Raw genomic sequence first — 26,209 nt, 5'->3', positions numbered from 1 at the left:
TTTCTTCATAACATTTTCTTTTTTCTGGCTTACTTTATTATAAGTCTAGTTTGTAAGATGTGTAACAAATAAAATATGTGTTAATTGGCTGTTTATGTTATTGGGAGGCTTTGATCAACAGTGGGCTATTGGCAGTTAAGTCTGGGGGAGTTGAAAGTTACATGAAGGTTATATGAAGATTTTTGACTGCGAGAGAAGTCAGCACCCCTACCCCCCATGTTGTTCAAGGGTCAACTGTACTAGAAAATTATTCACACATAAAAAGGGATGAAATTCTGATACACGCCACAACATGGATGAACCTTGAAAGCATAGTGCTAAGTGACAGAAACCAGACATAAATGTCACACACTATATGATTCCATTTATGTGGAAAGTTCAAAATAGGCAAATCCATAAAGACAGACAGAAGATGAGGGGCTTGGGGCCTGGGGACTGGGGAGGAAGGCGGAAGGACTGCCAGAGGGTATGAGTTTTGGGAGGATGATGAAAATGTAGAAGAGATAAGACAGTAGTGATTCCGAGGATTGCTGATGTGTGGATCAATCAGCAATCTGTGATTATACAACTCTGTGTATCTATTATCAGCCACTGAACTGTACACTTTTAAAGGATTTTACATGGGAATTATATCTCAATTTTTAAAAGTGTATGAAGAGAAAAAAACCCACCTTCCTTCTCTGAAACGTGTGCTCTGCCGACCACTCTGCAGAGGGTGACCCAGCCTGCTCTTGTCCAAGACCATCCTCCTCCCCTGAGCTGTGCACCGGATCCTGTCACCTGTCACCCATGCAAGGACATTGCTGCTACTTTGTCCCCTCTCCCTCCTGCATCATCCATTTCTCTCTCTGATGGTTCATCCATCAGTATGTAAACACAGTATAATTTTTCTCATCTTAAAAAAAAAATAAAGCCAAAAAATGTAAAACTAAAAAAAAAAAAAAAACCCTCTCTTTAAAATTTTTTTTTCAGGGCCTCGCCCATGGCATATGGAAGATCCCAAGCTAAGGGTCAAATTGGAGCTGTTGGCCTATGCCACAGCCACAGCCACAACAGATCTGAGCTGCACCTTTGACCTGCACTGCAGCTCACAGCAACGACCAGCCAGGGACCAAACCTACATCTTCATGGATATTAGTCAGGTTCATTACTGCTGAGCCACAACAGGAACTCAAAAAAGACCCCTCCTCGGGATTACACAATTTAAGTAACCCCATATGTGCCAGGAGGGAAGCCCACAGACTGGAAAATAACTGTATCACAGAGACTCACATATAAGAGTAAGAGTTCTGAGCCCGACGTCAAGTCCCATACCTGGGGATCTGCATTGGGAGAAAGAGCCCCCGGAGCATCTGGCACTGAAGGCCAGTGGGGCTTGTGCACAGGAGCTCCATGGGACTGGAGGAAATGGAGACCCCATTCTTGAAAGGCGCACACAGGCTTTCATGTGCACTGGGTCCCAGGCAAAGCAGAGGCTCCATAGGAATCTGGGTTGGACCTGACTGCAATTCTTGGAGGATCTCCTAGCAAAACAGGGGGCGACGGTGCCTCATTGCGAGGAAAGGACATTGGAGGCAAAGCTCTCCGGAATTTTCATCAGTATATGTTCCTCTGGAGGTGGCCATTTTAAGAAAATCGGACCCCACCCATCAGTGCTGAGAATCCCCAGGCCAGGAGTTCCCTTCATGGCTCAGCAGAAACGAATTTGACTAGCATCCATGAGGATACAAGTTCTATCCCTGGCCTTGCTCTGTGGGTTAAGGATCTGGCGTTGCCGTAAGCTGTGGTGTAGGTTGCAGATGCAGCTCGGATCTTGCGTGGCTGTGACTGTGGGGTAGGCAGTGCCTACAGCTCTGATTTGACCCCCAGCCTGGGAACCTCCATTTGACTTGGGTGCAGCCCTAAAAAGCAAAAGCAAAAAAAAAAAAAAAAAAAAGGGCTACTAGGGAAATGGACAATAGCTGGAAGGAGATATGAGGGCAAGAGGAGGGTTTTTTTTATTATTACTCAATGAATTCTATTACATTTATACTTGTCAACAATCATCACAACCATATTTTATAGCATTTCCATTCCAAACCCCCAGTGCATCCCCCTACCCGTCTTATTTGGAAACCATAAGTTTTTTAAAGTCTGAGTCAGTATCTGTTTTGCAAAGAAGTTCATTGTGTGTGTCCTTTTTTTAGATTCCCCAAATAAGTGATAGCATATGATGTTGGTGTCTCGTTGACTGACTTGACTTGGCACGATAATTTCTAGGTCCATCCATGTTGCTGCAAATGCCGTTATTTCTTTCCTTTTAATGGCTTAGTAATATTCCATTCTGTACATGTACCACATCTTCTTTAGTCACTCCTCTGTTGGACGGACATTCAGGTTGTTTCCATGTCTTGGCTATTGTAAATAGTGCTGCAGTGAACATCAGAGTACATGTGTCTTTGCGAGTCATGGTTTTCTCTGAATAAATGCCCAGGAGTAGGATTGCTGGATCAAATGGGAGTTCTATTTTCAGTTTTCTGAGGAATCTCCATACTGTTTTCCACAGTGGTTACACCAATTTACATTCCTCCAATAGGGTTCCCTTTTCTCCACACACTCTCCATCATTTATTGTTTATAGACGTTTTGATGAAGGCCATTCTGGCTCTTGTAAGGTGGTACCTCATCGTGGTTTTGATTTGCATTTCTCCAATAATGAGTGATGTTGAACATATTTTCATGTGTTTCTTGGCCATATCTATGTCTTCTTTGGAGAAGTGTCTGTTTAGATCTTCTGCCCATTTTTTGATGGGGTTGTTTGTTTTTTTGGTATGGAGCTGTAGGAGGTGTTTACAAATTTTGGAGATGAATCCCTTGTCAGTGGATTCACTTGCAAAGATTTTCTCCCATTCTGTGGGTTGTCTTTTTGTGTTGTTTAGGGTTTCTTTTACCGTGTAGAAACTTTTAAATTTAATTAATTCCCATTTGTTTATTTTTGTTTTTATTGTCATTACTCCAGGAGGTGGATCTGAGAAGATATTGCTGTGGTTTATGATGGAGAGTGTCTGGCCTAGGTTTTCCCCTAAGAATTTTATAGTATCTGGTCCTATATCTAGGTCATGAATCCATTTGGAGTTTATTTTTGTGTATGGTGTTAGGGAGTGTTGTAATTTCATTCTTTTCCATGTGGCTGTCCAGTTTTCCCAGCACCACTTATTGAAGGGACTGTCTTTTCTCCATTGTATATTCTTGCCTCTTTTGTCATAGATCAGTTGACTGTGGGTGTGTGGGTTTAACTCTGGGCTTTCTATCCTATTCCACTGATCTATATTTCTGTCTTTGTGCATATAGTTTTGATGACTGCAGCTTTGCAGTATAGTCTGAAGTCGGGGAGCCTGATTCCTCCAGCTCCAGTTTTCTTTCTCAGGATGGCTTTGGCTGTTCTGGGTCTTTTGTGCTTCCAAACAAATTCTAAAATATTTTGCTCTAGTCCTGTGAAAAATGTCCTTGGTAATTTGATAGGGATTGCAGTCAATTTGTAGATTGCCTCGGGTAGTATGGTCATTGCGATAATATTGATTTTTCCAATCCAAGAGCATGGTATGTCTTTCCATCTGTTTGTGTCATCTTTGATTTCTTTAATCAGCATCTTACAGTTTTCAGAGTACAGGCCTTTTGTCTCTTTAGGTAGGTTTATTCCTAAGTATCTTATTCTTTGTGATGTGACAGTAAATGGGATTGTTTCCCTAATTTCTCTTTCTGATCTTTTGTTGTTAGTATATACAAATGCAGTCAATTTCTGTGTATTAATTTTGTATCCTGCGACTTTGCCAAATTCCTGGATGAGCTCTAACAGGTTTCTGGTAGCATCTTTAGGATTCTCTAGGTATAGTATCATGTCATCTGCAAACAGTGATAGTTTTACTTCTTCCTTTCCAATTTGGATTCCTTTTATCTCTTTTACTTCTCTGATTGCCGTCGCTAGGACTTCCAAAACTATGTTGAATAGTAGTGGCGAGAGCAGACATCTTTGTCTTGTTCCTGATCTCAGGGGGATTTCTTTCAGCTTTTCACCATTGAGAATGATGTTCGCTGTGGGTTTGTCATATATGGCCTTATTATGTTGAGGTAGGTTCCCTCTATGCCCACTTTCTGAAGAGTTTTTTTTTTTTTTTTATCAGAAATGGGTGTTGGATTTTGTCAAAGGCTTTTTCCGCATCTATTGAGAGGATCATATGGTTTTTAGTCTTCAGTATGTTAATGTGGTGTATCACACTGATGGATTTGTGGATATTGAAGAACCCTTGCATCTGGGATAAACCCCACTTGAACATGATGTATAATCCTTTTACTGTATTGTTGGATGCGGTTTGCTAGTATTTTGTTGAGTATTTTTGCATCGATGTTCATCAGTGAAATTGGCCTGTAGTTTTCTTTTTTTGTGGAATCTTTGTCTGGTATTGGTACCAGGGTGATGGTGGCCTCATAGAATGAGTCTGGGAATGTTCCTTCCTCTGCAACTTCTTGGAATAGTTTCATAAGGATAGGTGTTAGCTCTTCACAAAATGTTTGATATAATTTGCCTGTGAAGCCATCTGGTCCTGGACTCTTGTTTGTTGGAAGTTTTTTAATCACAGTTTCAGTTTAGTACTTGTGATTGGTCCATTCATCTTTTCTATTTCATCTTAGTTTAGTCTTGGAAGATTGTACTTTTCCAAGAACTTGTCCATTTCTTCTAGGTTTTCCATTTTATTGGCATAGTCTCTTATGATCTTTTGTATTTCTGTGATGTCTGTTATAACTTCTCCTTCATTTCTAATTTTATTTTATTTTTTTATTTTATTTTTTTGTCTTTTTGCTATTTCTTTGGGCCGCTCCCGCGGCATATGGAGGTTCCCAGGTTAGGGGTCGAATTGGAGCTGTAGCCACGGGCCTAAGCCAGAGCCACAGCAATGCGGGATCCAAGCCACATCTGCAACCTACACCATAGCTCACGGCAATGCCACGACGGGAACTCCATTTCTAATTTTATTGATTTGAGTCCTCTCTCTTTTTTGCTTGCTAAGTCTGGCTAAGGGTTTATCAATTTTCTTGATCTTTTCAAATAACCAGCTTTTAGTTTCACTGATCTTTTCTATGGTTTTCTTCATTTCTATTTCCTTTATTTCTGCTCTGGTCTTTATGATTTCTTTCCTTCTGCTAACTTTAGGTCATACATGTTCTTCTCTAGTTGCTTTAGATGTAAAAGTTAGGTTGTTTATTTGAAGTTTTTCTTGTTTCCTGAGGTAGGCTCATATTGCTATAAACTTCCCTCTTAGAACTGCTTTTGCTGCATTCCATAGGATTTGAAGTGTCGTATCTTCATTGTCATTTGCTTCTAGATATTTTAAAATTTCCTCTTTGATTTCTTCAGTGATCCATTGGTTGTTTAGTAGCATGTTGTTTAGTCTCCATGTGTTTGTGTTTTTTGCAGTTTTTTTCCTTGCTGTTTTGATTTCCAGTTGAATAGCATTGTGGTTGGAGAAGATGCTTAGTAGCATTTCAATTCCTTAAAGTTACCAAGGCTTGATTTGTGGCCCAGAATGTGATCACTCCTAGAGAATGTTCTGTGTGCAGTGAGAAGAATGTGTATTCTGCTGCTTTTGGATGGAATGTCCTATAAATATCTATTAAGTCCATCTGGGCTAATGCTTCATTTAGGGCCTGTGTTTCTTTGTTGATTTTCTGTCTAAATGATCTGTCCATTGCTGTAAGTGGGGTGTTAAAGTCCCCTGCTATTATTGTGTTATTGTCAATTTCTCCTTTTAAGGTTGATAGCAGTTGTCTTATACATTGAGGTGATCCTATGTTGGGTGCATACGTATTTACAATTGTTATATCTTCTTGGATTGATCCTTTGATCATTATGTAAGGTCTTTCTTTGTCTCTTATACTATTCTTTATTTTAAGGTCTATTTTGTCTGATATGAGTATTGCTAGTCTGGCTGTCTTTTGATTCCTGTTTGCATGGAATATTTTCTTCCGTCCTCTCACTTTCAATTTGTATGTGTCCCTAGAAGTGAAGTGGGTCTCTTGAAGACAGCATATATATGGATCTTGGTTTTGTATTCATTCAGCCAGTCTATGTATTTTGGTTGGGGCATTTAGTCCATTTACATTTAAGGAATTATTGATACGTATGTTCTTACTGCCATCTTATTAACTGTTTTGGATTTGTTTTTGTTGGTCTTTTTTCTTCCCTTCTTCTCCTGTTCTTTTCTCTTGTGCTTTGATGACTATCTTTAGTGTTGTATTTGAGTTGATTTTTCTTATTTGTGTGTATATCAATTGTAGATTTTTGGTTTGCAGTTACCTTGAAGTTTTGATATAAGAATCTATATGTATATGAGATTATTTTCAGTTGTTGGCCTCTTAATTCCAAGTGCATCTCCAGTGTTCTGCATGTGTACCCTCCTCTTCTCAGGATTTCTGATTTTGGTAGCATAATTGTACATGGATGATTACCTATCTTTACTGTATATATTCCTTTACTGGTGAGCCTTGTCATTTGTGGTATTTTTGTTTCTGGTTGTGGACTTTCTTTTCTGCCTAGAGAAGTTCCTTTAGCATTTGTTGTAAGGCTGGTTTAGTGTTGCTGAATTCGCTTAGCTTTTGCTTATCTGTGAAGCTTTTGATTTCTCCTTCAAATCTGAATGAGTGCCTTGCTGGGTAAAGTAATCTTGGTTGAAGGTTTTTTTCCTTTCATCACATTAAGTATATCATGCCACTTCCTTCTGGCCTGCAGAGCTTCTGCTGAAAAATCTGCCAATAACCTTATCAGGGTTCCCTTGTATGTTATTTGTTTCTTTTCCCTAGCTGCTTTTAATATTTTCTCTTTGTCTTTAATTGTGGTCATTTTGATTAATATCTTCCTCAGGTGTTCTTCCTTGGGTTTATTTTATATGGTACTCTTTGTGCTTCCTGGATTTGAGCGAATGGTTCATTTCCCATGTTAGGGATGTTTTTGGCTATTATCTCTTCAAATATTTTTTCTGTCCCTTTCTCTCTCTCTTCTGCTTCCGACACCCCAATAATACAGATGTTGGTGCATTTAACATTGTCCCATAGTTCTCTGAGACTGTCTTCATTTCTTTTCAATTCTTTTTCTCTTTTCTGTTCTGCATCAGTGATTTCCACTAGTCTGTCCTCCACCTCGCTTATTCGTTCTTCTGCCTCCTGTATCCTGCTGTTGCTTGTTTCTACTGAATTTTTTATTTCAGTTATTGTATTTTGCATTTCTGATTGCTTAATCTTTAAATCTTGTATTTCTTTGCTCATTGTTTGCTGTAAATTATCAATCTTTGTCTTCAGTTTATTTCCAATGTCTTGCATCATCTTCAGCATCATCAATCTAAAGTCTTTTTCCTAGAGATCACTTAGCTGTTTTTCTGGGGGTTTTTCCTGCTCCATTATCTTATAGCTCTCTGCCTTTTCATTTTTATAGGTTTTTAGTGTGGTCTCCTTTTTTCCGACAATAGTGTTATAGCCTCTCTTACTTCTGATGTCTGCACCCCTTGTGGCCGAATTCATTACGGGGGCTTGCTGTAGGCTTCCTGATGGGAGGAACTGCCCACTGGTAGGTGGGGCTGATTCCTACCCCTCTGGTGGTTGGGCTTTGTCTCTGGGTGAGATTAGAGTTGGCTCTGTGCCTGGAGGGTGGTGCTTATGATCCCACCTCTGATGGGTAGGGCTGTGATCCCACCCAGATTATTGTTTGGCCTGGGGCTTCTCACTGCTGATGGGTGGGACCAAACTCCCAAAATGGCCACCTCCAGAGGAACACACACTGATGAATATTCCTGAGAGCTTTGCTTCCAATGTCCTTTCCCCACAATAATCCACAGTCACCCCCTGTTTTCCCAGGAAATTTTCCAAGAACTGCAGTCAGGTCCACCCCAGACTCCCATGGAGTCTCTGCTTTGCCTCAGGTCCCAGTGCACATGAAAGTCTGTTTGCACCTTTCAAGAATGGGGTCTCCTGCTCACAAGCCCCTATGGCTTTCAATGCCACATGCTCCGGGTGCTCTTTCTTCCAATGCCAGATCCCCAGGGGCTCAGAACTCTCACTCTTATAGGTGAGTCTCTGTGATATAGTTACTTTCCAGTCTGTGGGCTTCCCACCTGGCAGGTATGGGGTTGCTTATATCACGTAATCGCCCCTTCTACCTCTTGATGTGGCCTCCTCTTTGTCTTCTGGAGTAGGATATCTTTTTGAAAGTTTCCAGTCCATTTGGTTGAAGATTGTTCAGTATTTGGTTGTAATTTTGTTGTTTTTATGAGAGAAGGTGAGCTCTAGTCCTTCTATTCCGCCATCTTAATCCCATCCTCTCTCTCTGAAATTTCTCTTGACCCACCATAATCAGGCCACCCTATCAAAGTTGATCTTGTCGACTCATCTAAGTCCTCCATGTCACTAAATCCTGCAAGCACTTCGTGGCCCTCATCCTGCTAGACCACCTGCCAGCAGCATTTGATGCACTTGATGTTTCCTTTTTTTTTTTTTTTTTTTTGCTGCTCCTGTGGCACATGGAAGTTCCCAGGCTAGGGATCAAACCCATGCCACAGTAGTAACCAGAGCCACAGCAATGGTGGATCCTTAATCCACTGAACCATGAAGCTTCCCTCTATTTGAAGAACCTCTGCACTTGGCCTTGTACTTCACTCTCTCTCACTTTTTCTCTGACCCTACGTAGTCTCTGAGCATCAGTGGGTCCCCACGCTCTGTCCTGGGACCCCTTCTCTAACCATGTTCGTTTCTTCAAACATCTCCCGTCTCATGGTTTTATGCAGCAACTCCCAAATTTCCATCTCCAGCCTGCACATCTCCCCTTACTCCAGTTTCAGACCCCAGACACTGGTGTGACTTCTATTTGTACATGTGAAAGGCACCTCTGATTTAACACATCCAAAATTAGACTCGATTTCCCCCTCAGTCTGGCTCTTCCCAGTCTTCCAAATCTTCATAAACATAACTCTATTCTACCACATTACCCAAGACAAAGGCTCTTTCTTCTCCTACTCCCACCCCATCCCACTCTACCAGCAAATTCTGTTGTTTCTTCTCTAAAACATACTCAGATTCCGTCTCATCACCTCCTTTACTGGTGCCCTAGTACCATCAGGAGCCTCTTAACTGGTCTCCTTACTTCTGCTCTGGTTGCCCTCTGGTCTATTGTCCACACCACAGCCAGAATAAGCCTTCTAAATATCAGTTAGCCCATGTTCTCTGCTCAAAACCCTCCAATGGCTTATTTCCCTATGAGATCACTATCCCCAGCCATCTCTCTGACCTCTCCTATTAGCCTCTCTCTCACTTCCTCTGCACCATGGCCTTCTAGCTATTCCACAAACAGGCCACCCACATCCCTGCCTCAGGGCCCTTGCACCTGATTCTCCATCCAAGATTCTCTTCCCCCAGGTACAGGCACAGCTTTCTCCTTCAGGTGTCTGTTCTAACACTTCATCAGGAAGAACTTCCCTGATCAGCTTCGGTAAGATAGTAACCCCTTTCTCACGGTCTATTTCCTCTATCTTGCCTTATTCTTCTTCACAGCATTCATCACCACTTGACACATTATAAATTTGTTTATGCTGTCTCCCCTATTCTACCAGGGGCTTCATGCGAGCAGAGATTTGACTTTGTCAACTGCTGCAACCTCAGATCCCAAAAAGAACCAGGCACTCAGCAGGTACCCAGAAGTATTTATAGAATGAACCAGTGAACACTCCAAGGTACATCAGTCTCAGGGACCAATCCACACCACAGTGGAGGGGAGAGGTGTCAGCTCCATGTCAGGGGCACAGGCCTCACTGTGGACTTCCCCAGATGCAAGCAGATGGGTCAGGGACCCTTCAATGACACATGTGACAGGACCTATTCTAAAAAGCACCAAGCCACCCTACATAGTAACAAAAATCACATCGGAACAATCCTAACAACAAAAGCATCCACTGAGGCTTACTATGTGCTGAGTTTCACAAGGTGCCAAATTCTCTCACTCAGCAAACAATAACTAAGCACCTAATGGGCACCCGCTGGCATCAGATACAGTGGTGGCAAAGTATGTCTCCTCAAGGAGCTTACAATTTGTAATGTTTCATTTATTTTTGGCAAGAACCATGAGGGTCTATAGTTGGGACACAGACCCCAGGGATGAGGGCACGCAGTCCAGAGGCTGTATATGCTTGAGGGAAAGAGGAGTCCCCAGTCACTCAGACCTGGGGCCTGGTGACAACAGGCTGACAGCAGCTGCACCAGGGCCTGAAGCAGGTAGGAGTACAGACAGGTGAGATCTCAAAATGATCAACATGGCTGGTGTGCTGAGTCCAGACCATCACGTGACTGCTAACAGCGATCCATGAGAAGTTCTGAAATCAGGGCAAAACCAAAATGAACTGCAGGAGTAGAGGACCTGATTGTCATCAGTGTGAGTTAGAGGACAACCACCTGGGGTTTAGAGTGCTGACAGGTTTGGGATGATGACTGCAGGCTATGCTGTGACCTGCAAAGGAAGGTCACAGACCTCTATCCCTTAGCCCTGCCGAGCCTACTCAAGGTCACTGGCCTCAGCTCCCAGGTTGGCTAGTGGGGCTCAGGTGAGCACAGAGCAAACTATTCATGGCTTTGGGGTCAGAGGGTGCTAATTAGCTGTATGAACTTGGACTTGTTATTTCACCTCTCTGAGTCTTAGTTCCCGCCCCTGCAGAGGCCTGACCAGTCAGAGGGCTGCTGGACAGGCTCAGGAACAGGAGGTCTGGGTTCCCAGGGGAGGGCTCTTAGGGACACAGGGTGGCAGCTGCAGCAGCAATTTTCCAGTGGTACAGAAGTATTTCACCCTTTTACCCCCTGGTACAGTGGTACTGGTGTGTTCTGGCTGAAGCGCAGCTGTGATCACCTCTCAAGTGAAGACACTAATCTCAAGGTAGCAGAATTGCCACAAAGAAATAAAGCAATCCTGGTGAAGGCCTGAGCATGGGGTCCTGCCAGAATGCACCAGTACTACCAAACCGATGGGTAAAATGGTGAAATACTTCTGTACCATTGGAAAATTGCTGCTGCCACTGCCACCCTGTGTCCCCAAGAGCCCTCCCCTGGGTACCCAGACCTCCTGCTCTAGCACCTGTCCAGCTGCTAACATTGCTGAGGGCAAAAGGAACAACAGTGACTTGGCCTCAGTGTAAGGAAGGGCTTTCTACCGGCAAGCACCACCCCAGGCACCTTGGCGATCAGTGAGCTCTGTGTTCCTGGAAGCATTCAGCGGTGATGCCTGATGGAAGCAAGATAAACGGTCAGGCAGAGGCCTGCAGCGCTGAGTTGCATAATCTCAGGCCAGCCGGCCCTGTTCTCTCATAATAGCAAAGAGGGAAATTCCTCCCACATCACTGCCGGCATGGAAGGGGGCGGGGGATGGGGTGGATGCACCCTGCCTGTACCCCCTCTTAATAGGCGGCACGGGGAAGGGTCCACTCCGAAACTGACCTGAGTGCTGCTGAGCATGAAGCCCACCAGGCGAAATCCCCAGCTCAGAAACATTTCTTTAGGAAATGTTCCTGTCCTCTCACTGCCCTCCCCATCCTCCTCCCGGCAACCAACCCTGCCTCCCCAGAAAGAATGTGGCTTCAAGTGTTCGGGGAAAAGCTAGGTCCAGACCCCTTCATGAAGACAACAGCACTTGTGTCTGTGGTTTGGGCAGAAGCCAGTGTGGAAATGTCCCAGCTTCTGAGGGTGCAGGAGGAGAGCTAGGGCTTTTGCTCTTTGCAGAGCCCTTGCTGGGGATAGAGTGGCTGCCGAGAAGGGCCCCAAAGCCCCTAAGTGGGAAGGGGTGTCAGGAGACTGCTGTTCTCTGTTGATGGAAGAAAGATACAAGCTTCCAGAGGCTGGCTGGGCAGAGGGTGGGGCTGGCAGCCGCACGGGTGGGAAGGCCCAGATTGTAAGCAGGCAGAGGCTCTGGTCCACATCCCAGCCTGCAGCCTGAGACTTAGGCCAGAGGAGGAGGATGCTGACGGAGTGGGACGTGCTCAGTGAGTGAGGCAGCTGTAGGCCCGGCTCTGCCTCTAGCTAGGTCTGACCCTGGCGAGTCACCTCTCCATCTGCACTGCAGTTTCCTCGGGTAGACAGTAAGGGGGCTGACACCCCAGAGCTCAGGAGACTTGCAGCTCCAAGCAAGTGGAAAAAATGGGCAGGCAAGAACTCCAAGACGAAACAATGGAAAGCAGGGACTGGAGAAGATACCTGTGCGCCCATGTGTGCAGCAGCCTTATTCACAACAGCCGAAAGGTGGAAACAGCACCCATGTCCACTGCCTGATGAAAGGCTCTACAAAACATGGTGGAGGCAGACAGTGGAATACTATTGGAAAAGGAATTCTGATACATATGGTAACTTGGGGGAACCACTGTGGTGAGTCAAATAAGCCAGTCACAAGCAGACAAATACTGTATGTTTCCACTCAAACGAGGAACCTAGAATAGTCAAAACCATAGAGACAGAAAGTAAAATGGTGGCTGCTGGGGGTTGGGAACAGCGGTTGTTGTTTAATAGGTACGGCGCTTCAGTTGGAGGAAACTGAAAACGTTTTGAAGACGGATAATGGTTTGATGGTTGCAAAGCAATATGAATATACTTAATGCCACAGAACTGTCCACGTAAACATGCTTAAGATGGTCAGTTTTATGTTATATATATTGAAAAAAAAAAAACAAAAAATTAAAAACAAAACGCCAGGACTCTGACTAAGGCTTGGGTCTTCCTGATCCCCGAAGCCTGAAGACAAGGTACGGGGAGTCATGCAGATGACAGCCAGGGTAAAGAGGGGTCCAAAGTCACAGACCTGAAGAAGGGGCAGGAGGGCCAGAAGGCAGGGAGCAGATGTAACCCCGATGCAGAGGGGTGGAGCCAAGAAGCTGAACAAGAGATGCTGCCAGAGTTGGGTCCTTAACAGTGGAAGGTGAGACAAAGGTCCCAAACCCTTGTGGGAAAGAACTCAGAGCAGGCTTGCTCCAAAGTTGGGGGCCCCACAGTCATGGAGAGCCTGGCTGCTGGCCCCGGAGTCGGCCATCTCCTGTCTCTTAGATTCTGAGGGGACCAGAGCAATGAGACCCCTTGAAAGAAGACAAGAAATTGGTTTGTGAGTGTGAAGCCTGTGAGCATCCTCAGTATGGAAGTCACAGAGAAGGCCTCCTGAGCCAGCTTGAGCATCTCTGCTCAGAGATCCAGGTCAGAACCAGAGTCCCTGGTCCTCTGAAGGACCTGGGCAGGGAGCTGGAATGGCAGGTGAGTGGGTCTGTTGACCCTGCTCATCCAGGCCACCTCTCCTTCTCCTTGGGACTTCAACTCCGTTCCCAGAGGCACAGGGATCAGCTGTGTGAAGTGAGAGAGGTTTTACTACCCAGCCATACTAATAGAGCATAGGAGACAGAGGGGAGTTCACACCATGGCTGGCCGTGTGACTCTCTCTGTGCTTTATTTGGTTGCCCCAGGGCATATGCAGTTCCCCAGCTAGGGATCAGATCTGAGCCATAGCTGCCAAGCTGTAGTTATGACCTAAGCCGCAGTGGAGGCAATGCCAAATTCTTAATGCACTGTGCTGGGCCGGGGATCGAACCTGTGTCCTAGTGCTCCCAAGATGCTGCTGATCCTGTTGTGCCACAGCAGGAGCACCTGTGCTTTATTTTTACAGCAGTAACAGCAGCAGCTACCACAATAGCGCTTGTGAGGATTAAAAGTGAGGAGCATGGGCCTTCCACACAGTAACTGCCCAGCAGATACCATTACGGTCTCACCCTCTTCATCATCACCACCAAGCTGCCATGTTTTTGCTCTTTTGGAATTTGGAAGATGAGAAACCCCAGGGTTCAGAGCACTTGGCAGAATTCCCAGCCTTCGCACCTCCCCCAGGATGCTGTGGCCTCTGGGGAAGCAGGATGTCAGGGAAAGTCCCGTCCATCCCAGGGTTCCGAACCACCCAGAAGAGCTCAGCTCCGGTAAGGTCCAGAGTTACACCCAAGGCTAAATATAGCCAATCTTTGATTAAAATTCCCCAAATGTAGGATATCCTTTTAAATGCCAGACTAATTAGTATTTAGCTATAATGCTTTAAGCTTTCGTTTTCTTTTTTCTCTTTTTTTTTTTTTTTTTTTTTTTTTGGTCTTTTTAGGGCCGCCCCCATGGCATATGGAGGTTCCCAGGCTAGGGGGCAAATCGGAGCTATAACTGCTGGTCTCCACCACCGCCACAGCAACACCAGATCTGAGCCACGTCTGCGACCTACACCACATGGCAATACTAGATCCTTAACCCACTGAATAGTGCCAGGGATCGAACCCAAGTCCTCATGGATACTAGTTGGGTTCGTTACTACTGAGCCACATTGGGAACTCTTAAGCTTTCCTTTTCTTAATACGAGACCTAATGGAGCAGAGACATGTGCTAATCTGAGAACCCAGTATCTACTCCTGAGGCAGTCCTGGGTGGACCAGACCCTAAATCAGACCTGATTTTGTTGGCAGGATCAGAGGGTACATCTAAGGGGAGCCCAGAGCTTCAGAACACAAGCCTTGCAAATTCACACTTAGAAAGTAATGCTGTGGCCGTACTTCCTCTCTCTTGCCTCCACTGCTAAGTTTTCCCAAAATCTTCCTAAGAAGCACCCTGAAGGAAAAAAAATTTTTTTAGAAAACAACTTTGGGTAATCTAATCCCCAAAATTACTTTTTAAAAAGTTAGACACATTAATATGGCTGTAGAGAGAAATAATATTTACCAAGCTCCACCTAAGTATCAGGCATGAGGTTATCTTCTTCCATGTGTTATGCAATGGTTTTCAGATTGTTTTCTGTGGAAATAGCCCAGAATTACATGCAAAAAAGTGGTCCTTTGGGAAATCCTAAGGACAAGATATCCTTCCAATATAATTTTTTTTTCTTTTTTTTTTCTTCAGGGCTGCACCCATGGCATACGGAGGTTCCCAGGCTAGGGGTCAAATTGGAGCTACAGCTGCCAGCCTATGCCACAGCCACAGCCACAGCAACGCAGGATCCAAGCTGTGTCTGCGACCTACACCACAGCTCATGGCAATGCCAGATCCTTAACCCACTGAGCAAGGCCAGGAATCAAACCTGAAACCTCATGGTTCCTAGTTGAGTTCGTTTCTGCTGAGCCATGACAGGAACTCCATCCTTCCAAAATACTTCTAACATATGCTTATATATTGAAGATTTTTTTTTTTTTTTTTGTCTTTTTGCTATTTCTTGGGCCACTCCCGCGGCACATGGAGGTTCCCAGGCTAGGGATCTAATCGGAGCTGTAGCCACTGGCCTACACCACAGCCACAACCATGCGGGATCCGAGCCGCATCTGCAACCTACACCACAGCTCATGGCAACGCCGGATCATTAACCCACTGAGCAAGGGCAGGGATCGAACCCGCAACCTCATGGTTCCTAGTCGGATTTGTTAACCACTGCACCACAACGGGAACTCCTTGAAGATTCTTTCAAGCCCTGCAGTAAAGAAACTGTTTATCTGGAGTTCCCATACTGGCTCAGTGGTTAACAAACCCGACTAGTATCCATGAAGACTCAGGTTCAATCCATGGCCTTGCTCAGTGGGTTAAGGATCTGGCATTGCCATGAGCTGTGGTGAAGGTTGAAGACAAGCTAGGGTCCCAAGTTGCTGTGGCCATCAGCTGTAGCTCCAATTCAACCCCTAGCCTGGGAACTTCCATATGCCACTGGTACAGCCCTAAAAAGACGAAAAAAGAAAAAAAAAGAAAAGAAACTGTTTATCTTTCTTTAACTCAGTATACCCTAAAGTGTGGTATATATTCAAATGGGTGATGCGCAAGATGATTTTAGAAAGTGCGTAAACATGTTTTAAATTTTAATAGTTACATGTATTTATTTTGATGTGAGTTAGCAAATAATATAGCTAGCACATCAAACCTGCGATTATACAGTTATTGTTCAGGACTCATTCATTCATTCATTCCATAGGCATTTACTGAGGATTTACCATAAGCCAAGCAGTATTCTAGAGGCTGAGGATAGAGTAGTAAATAAAGTCCCTGTGCTCATAAATTTATTTTTAATGGGGAGCAATGGAAACACACACAAAGAAGTATATTGAGCACATATAAATATATGTTCAACAGTAAGAGGAAGAATAAAGAAAAAGAGTTGGGCAGGGGAGTGGAAGTGACAGGGGTGAGAGAGGTGAGGTGGGTGCTAGTGCAGGGAAGACCTCTCAGGTAAGCGAACCCTTAAACAGAGACCTAAATGAATGAGACTATATTTCTGCAGGAAGAACATGCTCAGCAGAGAGAACATCAAATACAAATGCCTGAGATGGGAATGTGCTTGGTAGAACTGTTCCAAATTCCAGGGCAAGCCCTGAAGGATGGTGCTTTTAAAAATTATGGTAAAGCTGGGAGTTCCCATTGTGGCTCAGTGGGTTATGAACCCAACTAGCATCCATGAGGACATGGGCTCAATCCCTGGCTTTGCTCAGTGGATTAAGGATCCAGTGCTGCCGTGAGCTGTGGTATAGATTGAAGACGTGGCTCAGATCTGGTGTTGCTATGGCTGTGGTATAGGCCAGCATCTGTAGCTCTGATTCAACCCCTAGCCTGGGAACTTCCTTATGCCACAAGTGTGCCTAAAAAGAAAAAAAAAAAAAAGGTGAATGATAATCTCATTGGCTCTAATACAATTATTTCTATTACTAAAATACTAAAATTATTGACAGTATTAATACTGTCTATAATTATTCAAATGCTATGAGAAAACTGTTCGTGCTAAAAAAAAAGAAAATAAAGAATAATGTTGCATTCAAAAAAGCACAATAAATAAATTAAAATTATGGTATAGTGAGTTCCTTGGTGGTCTAGTGGTTGGGATTCAGTGCTTTCACTGCTAAGGCCCAGGTTCAATTCCTGGTCTGCGAACTGAGATCCCACATCAAGCTACTGCGTGCTGTGGCCAAAAAATAAAATATAATGAAAATTACGTGTAACTCAAATACCATAATAGTTGCCCTTTAAAATGTACAAGTCAGTGTTTTTTAGTATATACACAAAGTTATCCTTTTTTTTTGGGGGGGGGGGGTCATGCCTGTGGCATACAGAAGTTCCCAGGCCAGAGATCAAACCCAAGACACAGCAGTAACTCAAGCCACAATAGTGACAACACTGAGTCTTTAACCAGTGGGCCACCAGGGAACTTCCATTTTATTCTTTTTAAGAGATGATTTGGTTCTGGTTCTAACCAAGATGGACCAGATTTATCTTCTCAAAAACAACCAAAAAACAGACAAAGTATACGAAACTGGATTTCAAGACACTGGACATCAGGCAACAAAGGACACTGACCCCTGAGAGATGGGGTATGAAAGAGGGGAGGGCACCTACGACTGTCCGGTTTACTGCCCTCAGAGGCCACAGTGCTGGGAGGGGAAACCCAGGAATAAAGAACGTCATTTTGTAATAATAAAAAGGTCAGTTCATCCAGGGGATGTATCCATCCTAAACATGTATGCACGTAACAACAGAGTGTCAGAAATAAATGCAGCAAAAGCTAATCAAACCAAAAGGAAAAAAACAGGCGAATCCACAGTTATACTCTGAAATTCAACACCCTTCTCCCAATCACTGACAGAACAAGTAGATGGATACAGAAGTCTTAGAGGACACTATCTACCAGCTTGATCTAATTGACATTCATAGGACACCCCACCCAACAACAGCAGGATACACATTCTTTTCATGTGCACATGGAACATTTACCAAGATAGACCATATCCTGAGTCATAAAACAAGCCTCAGTAAGTTTTAAAGAATTCGAATAATATACTGTATGTTCTCTGACAAAATGAAATTAAAATAGAAATCAATGATGGAAAGATGTCTGGAAAATTCCAAAATAGTTGAAACTAAATAATGTACTTTTAAATAACCTATGGGTCAAAGAAGATATCAAAGGGGAAATTTAAAAGTATTTTTAACCTAATGAAAATGAAAATACAACATATTAAAATTTGTGGGACAGAGCTAGATGAGTTGTTGGGGGAATTTATAGCAGCAACATGAATATCTTATTAATGAAGAAATGGTCAAGCAATGCCATCAGCCACTGCTTTAAGAAGTTAGAAAAAGTAGAGCAAATGAAATTCAAAGTAGGCAGGCAAAAGGAAATAATAAACATAAGAGAGGATATCAATAGAACCAAAGGGGAAAAATCTGACTCAAAAGTTGATTCTTTCTGAAAAGTAATGACATTGATACATCTCTAGCCATCCTGATTCAGAAAAAAGAAAAGACATAAATTATCAATATGAGAAAGGAGAGAGGTAGCAGTGCTACAGTCTATGGATTATAACAGGATAATACGAAAATAATGCTGATGCCAATAAATTTGGTAACTCTGATGAGCTGATCAAGTTTTTGAGATGTACAAACTACAAAAGGTCACTGGAGAAGAAACAGATAACCTGAATATCCCTATATCTATTAAAGAAATTGAGGAGTTGTGCCCACTGTGGTACAGAGGAAACAAATCTGACTAGTATCCATGAGGATGCAGGGTTGATCCCTGGCCTTGCTCAGCGGGTTAAGGATCCAGTGTTGCTGTGAGTTGCAGTGTAGGTCACAGATGCAGATTAGATCCTGCGTTGCAGTGGCTGTTGTATAGGCCAGCAGCTGTAGCTCCAATTTGACCCCTACCCCAGGAACTTCCACATGCAGCCCTAAAAAGCAAAAAAGAAAAAAAGAAAAAGAAATTGTATTTGTAGTTAAAAACCTTCCTACAAAGAAAACTTCAAGCCCAGAAGTCTTCATAGGTGAACTCTACTAAACATTTAAGGAATATTTAACAACAATATTGGTCAAGGTCATCCAGAAAATTGAAGCGTGCATACCTCTCAAGTCATTCTATAAAGCCAGCATTACTCAGACATTACAGGAAAACTAAGACCAATATTTCCCAAGAACACAGATGCAATGCTTCTAAACAAGTGGGATTTATCCCAGGAATACAATGTTGGTTTAACATTAGAAAAAGTAAGCAATGTAATTTACCATATTAAAGACTAAAAAAGAAAACCCCATGTGATTATTTCAATAGACAGAGAAAAAGTATTTGGCTATACCCAACACCCACACCTGATAAAAACTCTCTGAAGACTAGGAATAGAAAGGAACTTCCTCAACCTGATAAAGCACATTTTGAAAAACCCTACAGCTAACATCATGCCTTTTTTTTTTTTAAATAGCATTTTTTATTACTCAATTACATTTATAGTTGTACAACGATCATTGCAACCAAATTTTATAGCATTTCCATCCCGAACCCCCAGCACATCCCCCAACCCCACCTCCAACATCATACTTAGTGCTGAAAGACTAGAAGCTTTCTCCTTAGGATCAAGGACAAGACAAGTATGTCTTTAAGTCAGTAAAATAAGGCAAGAAAAAGAAATAGAAGCCATCCAGATGGAAAAGAAGAAGTAAAACTGTCTTTACTCACAGACATGATCATCTCTGTAGAAAACCCAGTAGACTCTACAAAAAAGCCACTAGCACCAATAAGTAACTATCAAGGTTTCAGGTTACAATATGTAAAATTATATTGTATTTCTATACACTGGCAATAAATCATTGAAAACTCAAATAAAGAACCAACATCATTTATAATACAGAGGTAGCTATAAATTGATGAAGTATGTAAAAGACCTATGCACCCAAAACTACAAAACATTCTTGATGAGAGAATTAAAAAAGAAGACTTAAATGGAAAGATGTACCCTGTTCACGGGTTGGAAGGCTCAACATCATTAGGACGTCAGTTCTCCTCAAACTGATCCATAAATTCAACATAATCTCAATCAAAATCTAGAATTTTAGAATTTAACTGAGTCTAAGATTCATATGGAAATGCAAAGGACCTGGGTTAGCCAAAACAACTTTGAAAACGAATGAAGTTGGAGATTTACCAGTACCTGATTTCAAGGCTTATTATAAAGCTACAGCTACTAAGATAGTATGCTATTGGAGATAGACAACAGATCAAACAAATAGAGTATGCAGACAACTGATTTTTATCAAAGTTACAAAAAAAGTTGATGGGGGGGGAGAACAATCTCTTCAACAAACAGAGCTGGAACAGTTGCATATCTATACACCAAAAAGATGAACTTTATCCCTTACCTCACACCATATACCAAAATTAACACAGGGTAGATCATAAACCTAAATGTAAAACCTAAAACCCTTAAATGTCTAAAAGAAAACTTAGGAGAAAACCTTTGTGATCTTGGGTTTGGCAAAGGTTTCTCAGATCCAACACCAGAAGCACAATCCATAAAAGAACAAACTGATAAACTGAACTTCATCAAAATTTAAAACTCTTGTCTTTGAAAGACACCATTAAGAGAACTAAAAAAAAAAAGCTGAAGACTGGAAAAATAACTGTAAATCACACGTCTGATAGAGTGCATTCCCAAGGTTTTCAAAGCTCCCCTCCTGGAAAGACATTCTATGATTAATGATTCTTTGCTTCAAGACTCAGACAGTAATAAAGTAATAATCAGGAAGCATCTAGAACAGTGGTTCTCTAACTTCAACATCACTGGGAGGGTTTGCTAAAACACAGATTGCTGGGCCCCACCCTCAGAATTTCTGAATCATTAGGGCTTGAGAGTTTTCATTTCTGATATGTTCCCTGATGCTGTGGCTGGACCAAACTTTGAGACCCTATTCAAGACAACTTAGACTAAACTAGAAACACAATGTCAGATACAAGATTCCCTATCCTTCCCCAGGGACAATTACTAAATAAACTATGCTTATTACGAAAAAAATTGATTTCCCTCTTTTTGTTTGTTTTTTTAGGGCCGCACCCTCAGCACATGGAAGTTTCCAGGCGAGAGGTCAAATCAGAGCTGCAGCTACCGGCCTACACCACAGCCATAGCAATGCAATGTCTTGCAACCATACCACAGCTCACAGCAATGCTGAATCTTTAACCCACTGAGCAAGGCTTGGGATCAATCCCGCACCCTCATGGACACTAGTCAGGTTCATAACCACTGAGCCACAATGGGAACTCCTGATTTCTCTCTTTTCATTTAGCTGGAGATATCTGTAAACGTTCATCAGAGCTTCTGATCAGTGAGAAATAACAAACGTGGTGCCGCTGAGTGGGCATGACACCAGCCTTCCCTCTTTGTTGAAAGCACATTTTGGTTTCCACAAAGCTGCTCAGAATTCACCCTGGAAAACATACACGGCCTTATACCAACCATCCCATGATGGCAACCCAATCGAGACCAGCACACCCTGCTAAAGCCTGTCAACTTTCCCTGACCCCTGAGCTAACGCCCCATCCCCATGCAGGGCTGTCATCAAATCTCAAAGTCTCACCGTCCAAGATGGCCCATTGATTGTCAATCTCGGTGTGTTTCAGGTAGGAGTCTTCAATGGTGGGGTCATAGTCAGGCACAAAGATCTTCTGGAAAAACTGGATGGTGAGGGCACTCTTGCCCACGCCCCCGTCTCCCACCACCACCAGCTTGTATGTGGGGAGGTTGTCACTGGGGACGGCACTGGTTGCCATGTTGCTGGTAGGTCAGACCTGGGGAGGCAAGACAGGTGGAATGAGGCAGGGGGCTTCTTCCTCTCTGACTCAGGGGAGGTATCCATGCATGGGGTTTCCTCCCTTCTTGTAGAGTAATAAATACTCCTAATTGTAGAGAGTTTTGAAAATGAAGAAATAAACAAAAGAAAACAGAACTGTTACCCCTGATCCCTCACCCAGAGACAATCACTGTTGAAATGATTTATTCAATCATTTGTTGAACAGCATCTATGTGCCAGTTCCAGTCTTGGGAACTTAATACTCCTAGATGTCACGTGGCCTTTAACCAGCCGAAAGCCATGCCAAAGAAATGTTTCCACCACTAGATTTCACCCTGTCCTGGTACAGGCACAGCCAAACACGCGGGCATTCGTGTAAGCAGGGAGGACACAGAGGCTCACATCAGCTCTGGACATAGGACTGCGGTGCTGAGAAGGATGGGAGGCTGTCCGAGCTCAAGCTTAGCACAGCGGCCTCTAAGCCCCTGCTGACTCTCAGAATCCTGTGATCCTGGCTCTGTTCTCTGGTCTCCTTGCCCTGCATCACCCAGGAGGTCATGCTGGAATCTCATGACATCTGGTCAACCTCTGTTTCAGTAGGGGAAGAGGAAGAGGAGGATGGAGGATACGTTTTATTTTGATGATGTTGAGCCCAGTGAAGGCAGCAGTTGTCAACCAGAGGCACTTTTGCCCCCCAGGCATATTTGCAATGTCTGGAGATATTTCGAGTTGCCAAAACCAAGTGGGTGCTGCCTACATCTAGTCAGCGGAGGCCGGGAATGCTGCTAAACATCCTAGAAGGCCCTGGAAAACACCCTCCCTACCCAACACATTATTATCCATCCTAAAATATCAGTAGTGCCAAGGTTGAGAAATACTAAGCTAAGGTGACTAGCTCAGCTGACGAGGTAGGGGCTGGCAATGTGGGACCAGGATTTTAAAGAACAACTGAGCCTGAACAGATAAGAACTGATTGTGAAGAGGTGACAGCAGAGAAGTGAAGAGCGACCTTTTGAAACTGCATCACAAAGTGGCAAAGAGGAGAGGAGTGCAGCAAACATGGAAGGAGCGCTCTGAAAAATAGGAGGGAAGCCAGGATCTGTCGCAATGAGGGAAACCCAGAGTTTCCAGAAGGAGGAGGTTGACAGCACCAAAGGCTAAACATTGGTGGGGGAGGCAGGGGGAGAGTCACCTAAAGAAAAATTTGAAGGTGCTGTCAGGGCCCTAAGCTGCTAACTGCAGACTCTGCCGGGGAGAAACACAAACCACGTCTGGTGGGCACTCCTGGGTAGCTCCGAGTCTCGTAGAAGGAGGGGAGTAGGCATGGGGCAGGGGGTGGGGGCGGCAATGAACTGGGTATCCATGTGCATCACTGCTGCTTGGGAAGGCCACCAACTGAGCCATCGTCTCCTTACCTAATAGATTAAAGGGCTGGGTCTTTATAGTTGTTCTCAGCTCTAAAAGAGTCCTCCATTCTAGATTTCACCAGAAAGGGTGTTGGACACAAATGCAGGTTATGTGGCCATGCTGATTTGTGTGGGGCTACAGACAAGAGTCATTGCATAACCCTTTGCAGTTACTGAAGCTTGATGTTGACATTTAGGATTTCCCTGCAGTGTGGGGGAAGTAGGCGCTTTTATACACTGTGGGTGAGAGTGTAAATCTGTCCAAACTGGACGGAGAGTGCACTTGCATAAATATATCCAAATTTAAAACAGACCTATCCTTTCTCAAAGCTATACCACATGTGAGAACGTATTCTAAGGAGATAGTCAGTCAAGTGCACAAGATGTTAAGAACAGGGAAAAAATGGAAATAACTTAGTGAAGGGAGGAAGTTAAAGATAAAGCTTTTCTCTACAATACAATACTATGTGGCCATTAAAAAGATATTCACTAACCTATAAAAAGTTTATAACATACATGAAAAGCAGGATAATGCGAGAAAAAAGAATGTATACATGTATGTGTGACTGGGTCACCTTGCGGTACAATAGAAAATCGACAGAACACTGTAAACCAGCTATGATGGAAAAGATAAAAATCATTACAAAATTAAAAAAAAATTATATACATGAAAAAAAAAAAAACCAAGCTGCAAAACAGCAAGTACATATGATGCCACTTCCACAAAGTCACCTATATAGGAATCTACACCTCTAGTGTGGTTCTTGGCATATAACTCTCTCCAAGGCAGATTTGGGGGCACTTTCTCAAATTTTCAATTTTCTACAACAAGCATGTATTATATTTGCATATCGGAAAAGCTGGCTGATATTAAAATGTTTCCATCAAATAAAATATTCGGGTCAGCTGAAAATGTGCCATTCCCTCCCCTTTGAGTGAGGATTTAAGCCCCTTTGGTGCAGGACAGAACCAGGAGCCAGCTGAGCCCCAGCAACTGGTGCCCCAGCAACTGGTGCCCCATCCCCCTAGGCAGGGGTGATGTGGGGATAAGCTGAGCTCTCCCATGTGACAGAGCTGGTAGTCCAAAAGGGTCAGAGGGGAGTTGAGGGAGACAGAAATGGGGAGGAGGGCAAGGGTCAGCACCCTCTCCTCTTTGCCTCTCAGGTCGGGGAGCTTGTGTCCATTCCTCATTGCCCTTCCTTAACCTGGGGAGGACATTCGAATGTGTCTACTCTTTTTTTCTTTTTCAGGCCACACCTGTGGTATAGGGAAGTTTCCAGGCCGGGAATCGAATCCAAGCCAGAGCTGCGACCTATGCCACAGTGTGGCAATGCCAGATCCTTAACCCCTGTGATAGGCTAGGGATCAAACCGGCACCTCCCTAGAGACAAGCTGAATCATGAACCCACACTCCAACAGAAGCTACTTTAAAAAAATTTTTTAATTAAAAAAAAATTTTTTTTTTGGTTGCACCTGTAACATGTGGGACTCCCAGGCCAGGGATTGGACCCTCACCACAGTAGGGACCTGAGCTGCTGCAGTGACAATGCCAGATCCTTACCTGCTGTGCCACAAGAGAACCCCTGAAAAAGGCTGTTTTTAAAGTTCCTTTCTGGAGTTCCCGTTGTGGCGCAGTGGAAGTGAATCTGACTAGGAACCATGAGGTTTCGGGTTCAATCCCTGGCCTTGCTCAGTGGATTAGGGATCCTGCGTTGCCGTGAGCTGTGGTGTAGGTCGCAGACGTGGCTCGGATTCCGCATGGCTGTGGCTGTGGTTTAGGCTGGCGGCAATAGCTCGATTAGACCCCTAGCCTGGGAACCTCCATATGCCATGGGTGCGGCCGTAGAAAAAGACAAAAAAAGACAAAAAAAAAAAAAAAAAAAAAAAAAAAAAAAAAAAAAAAAAAAAGAAGTACATCTCCTTTCCAAAGAGGTATAAACTACTATGTATAAAATAAATAGGCTCCAAGGATATAATGTACTGCAGAGGGAATATAGCCAATATTTTATAATAGCTTTAAATAGAGTATGAGCAATAAAAATTTTGAATCACAATGTTGTACACTTGAAACTAATATAATACTGTAAATCAACTATACCTCAATAAAAAATAAAATTAAATAAGTAAAAATTAAAGCTTCCTTCCATTCTCTGCTGGAAGCAACATGAAGAAAAAAAGACTAAGTGGTGGGAAGGTATTGAGAAGGAAAACTGTTTCTCTGGATTTTCTTCTCAAAATAAAACAAGATAAGAAATACACTAGTAAATGTGAAAAAGAACATGAACTTGACCTCTGAGGCGGTATTCAGACCACCCACAGCACAGTCACCTGAGGGCCTGATAAAAATTGCCCTCTGCTTGCCAAGCAAGGCAGCTGCTAGGAAACAGTCGGACGAGGGCCCCCCTTCCTTTCACACTGCCCTGCACTCAGGAGTTGAGCCCCAAGAGACCACGCAGAGCCAATTCCTGGTTCCCTCCCAACTCAGACTCAATGGAACAGGGTTAGAATGCACCATTAACACAAACATTGTACTGGGTGCTTCAAAGGGGAAAAACGCTTTAGTGTTTCACATAGCTGATGGGTCAAGTTCTGGCCCCTTCATGGGACAGTCAAGGTTGTCACCGGCTGCTGCTGATGACCTCTCCCATGGAACCTGTGCTGCACCCTCTTACCTCTTCACAGGTTGGGCTCAGGCCCAGGAACTGCCTCCTGTGGGAGGGACCCCCTATGCCCTTGCAGTTCCTGGTGCAGAGCCCACCATCACACTTGACATCCTCTACACTTACTGTGCACAATGGGCAGGGAAGCATCTTGTCCCTCCCTGTATCACCAAGGCCTGGCCCAGCAAGGACAGATCCTAGCTGGAGGAACCCGGGGGCCAATAGTGGCCTTTCTGAACAACCCACCAGCCACAGCGCTGGCTTCCCCATGCAGAGAGGGCTCAGGGCAGTTCTCCCAGCCAGAGCTTGGGACTGTTTGCCTCCCTCTCCCAAATCAGACCAGTCACAGAGATAAGACCCTTCCTGGAAGCGAGTGTGTGTCCAGGAGGAAAAGAGGGTTTGCAAAGGTAGGACAATGAGTCCAGAAAACCCCTCAATCCATGAGGGCTCTCAGCCCATCTTCTCCTGATGCACTTGTTTTTCCAGTCTTCAACCTCCCCCG

General features: G+C 43.7%; 1 protein-coding gene across 5 annotated transcripts in view; it reads right to left on the bottom strand.

Moving 5' to 3' along the window:
• The window catches only part of MRAS (muscle RAS oncogene homolog), a 73,814-nt gene that overhangs the window by 24,101 nt on the left and 23,504 nt on the right, over nt 1-26,209 (bottom strand). For all 5 annotated transcript variants that reach the window (XM_084989850.1, XM_084989849.1, XM_021069520.2 and 2 more), the window contains exon 2: nt 21,429-21,639. In XM_084989850.1, coding sequence (XP_084845976.1) covers nt 21,429-21,621 — 193 coding nt within the window. In that variant the 5' untranslated portion in view covers nt 21,622-21,639. The remainder of the gene's footprint in view (nt 1-21,428; nt 21,640-26,209) is intronic.

This window comes from Sus scrofa, chromosome 13 (assembly GCF_054392235.1).
Source record: "Sus scrofa isolate SSC_HxYL_T2T_F1_AM1 chromosome 13, Sscrofa_HxYL_maternal_Yorkshire_Landrace_v2.0, whole genome shotgun sequence".
Lineage (NCBI taxonomy): Eukaryota > Metazoa > Chordata > Mammalia > Artiodactyla > Suidae > Sus > Sus scrofa.
This window is presented reverse-complemented; position numbering and strand designations above follow the sequence as displayed.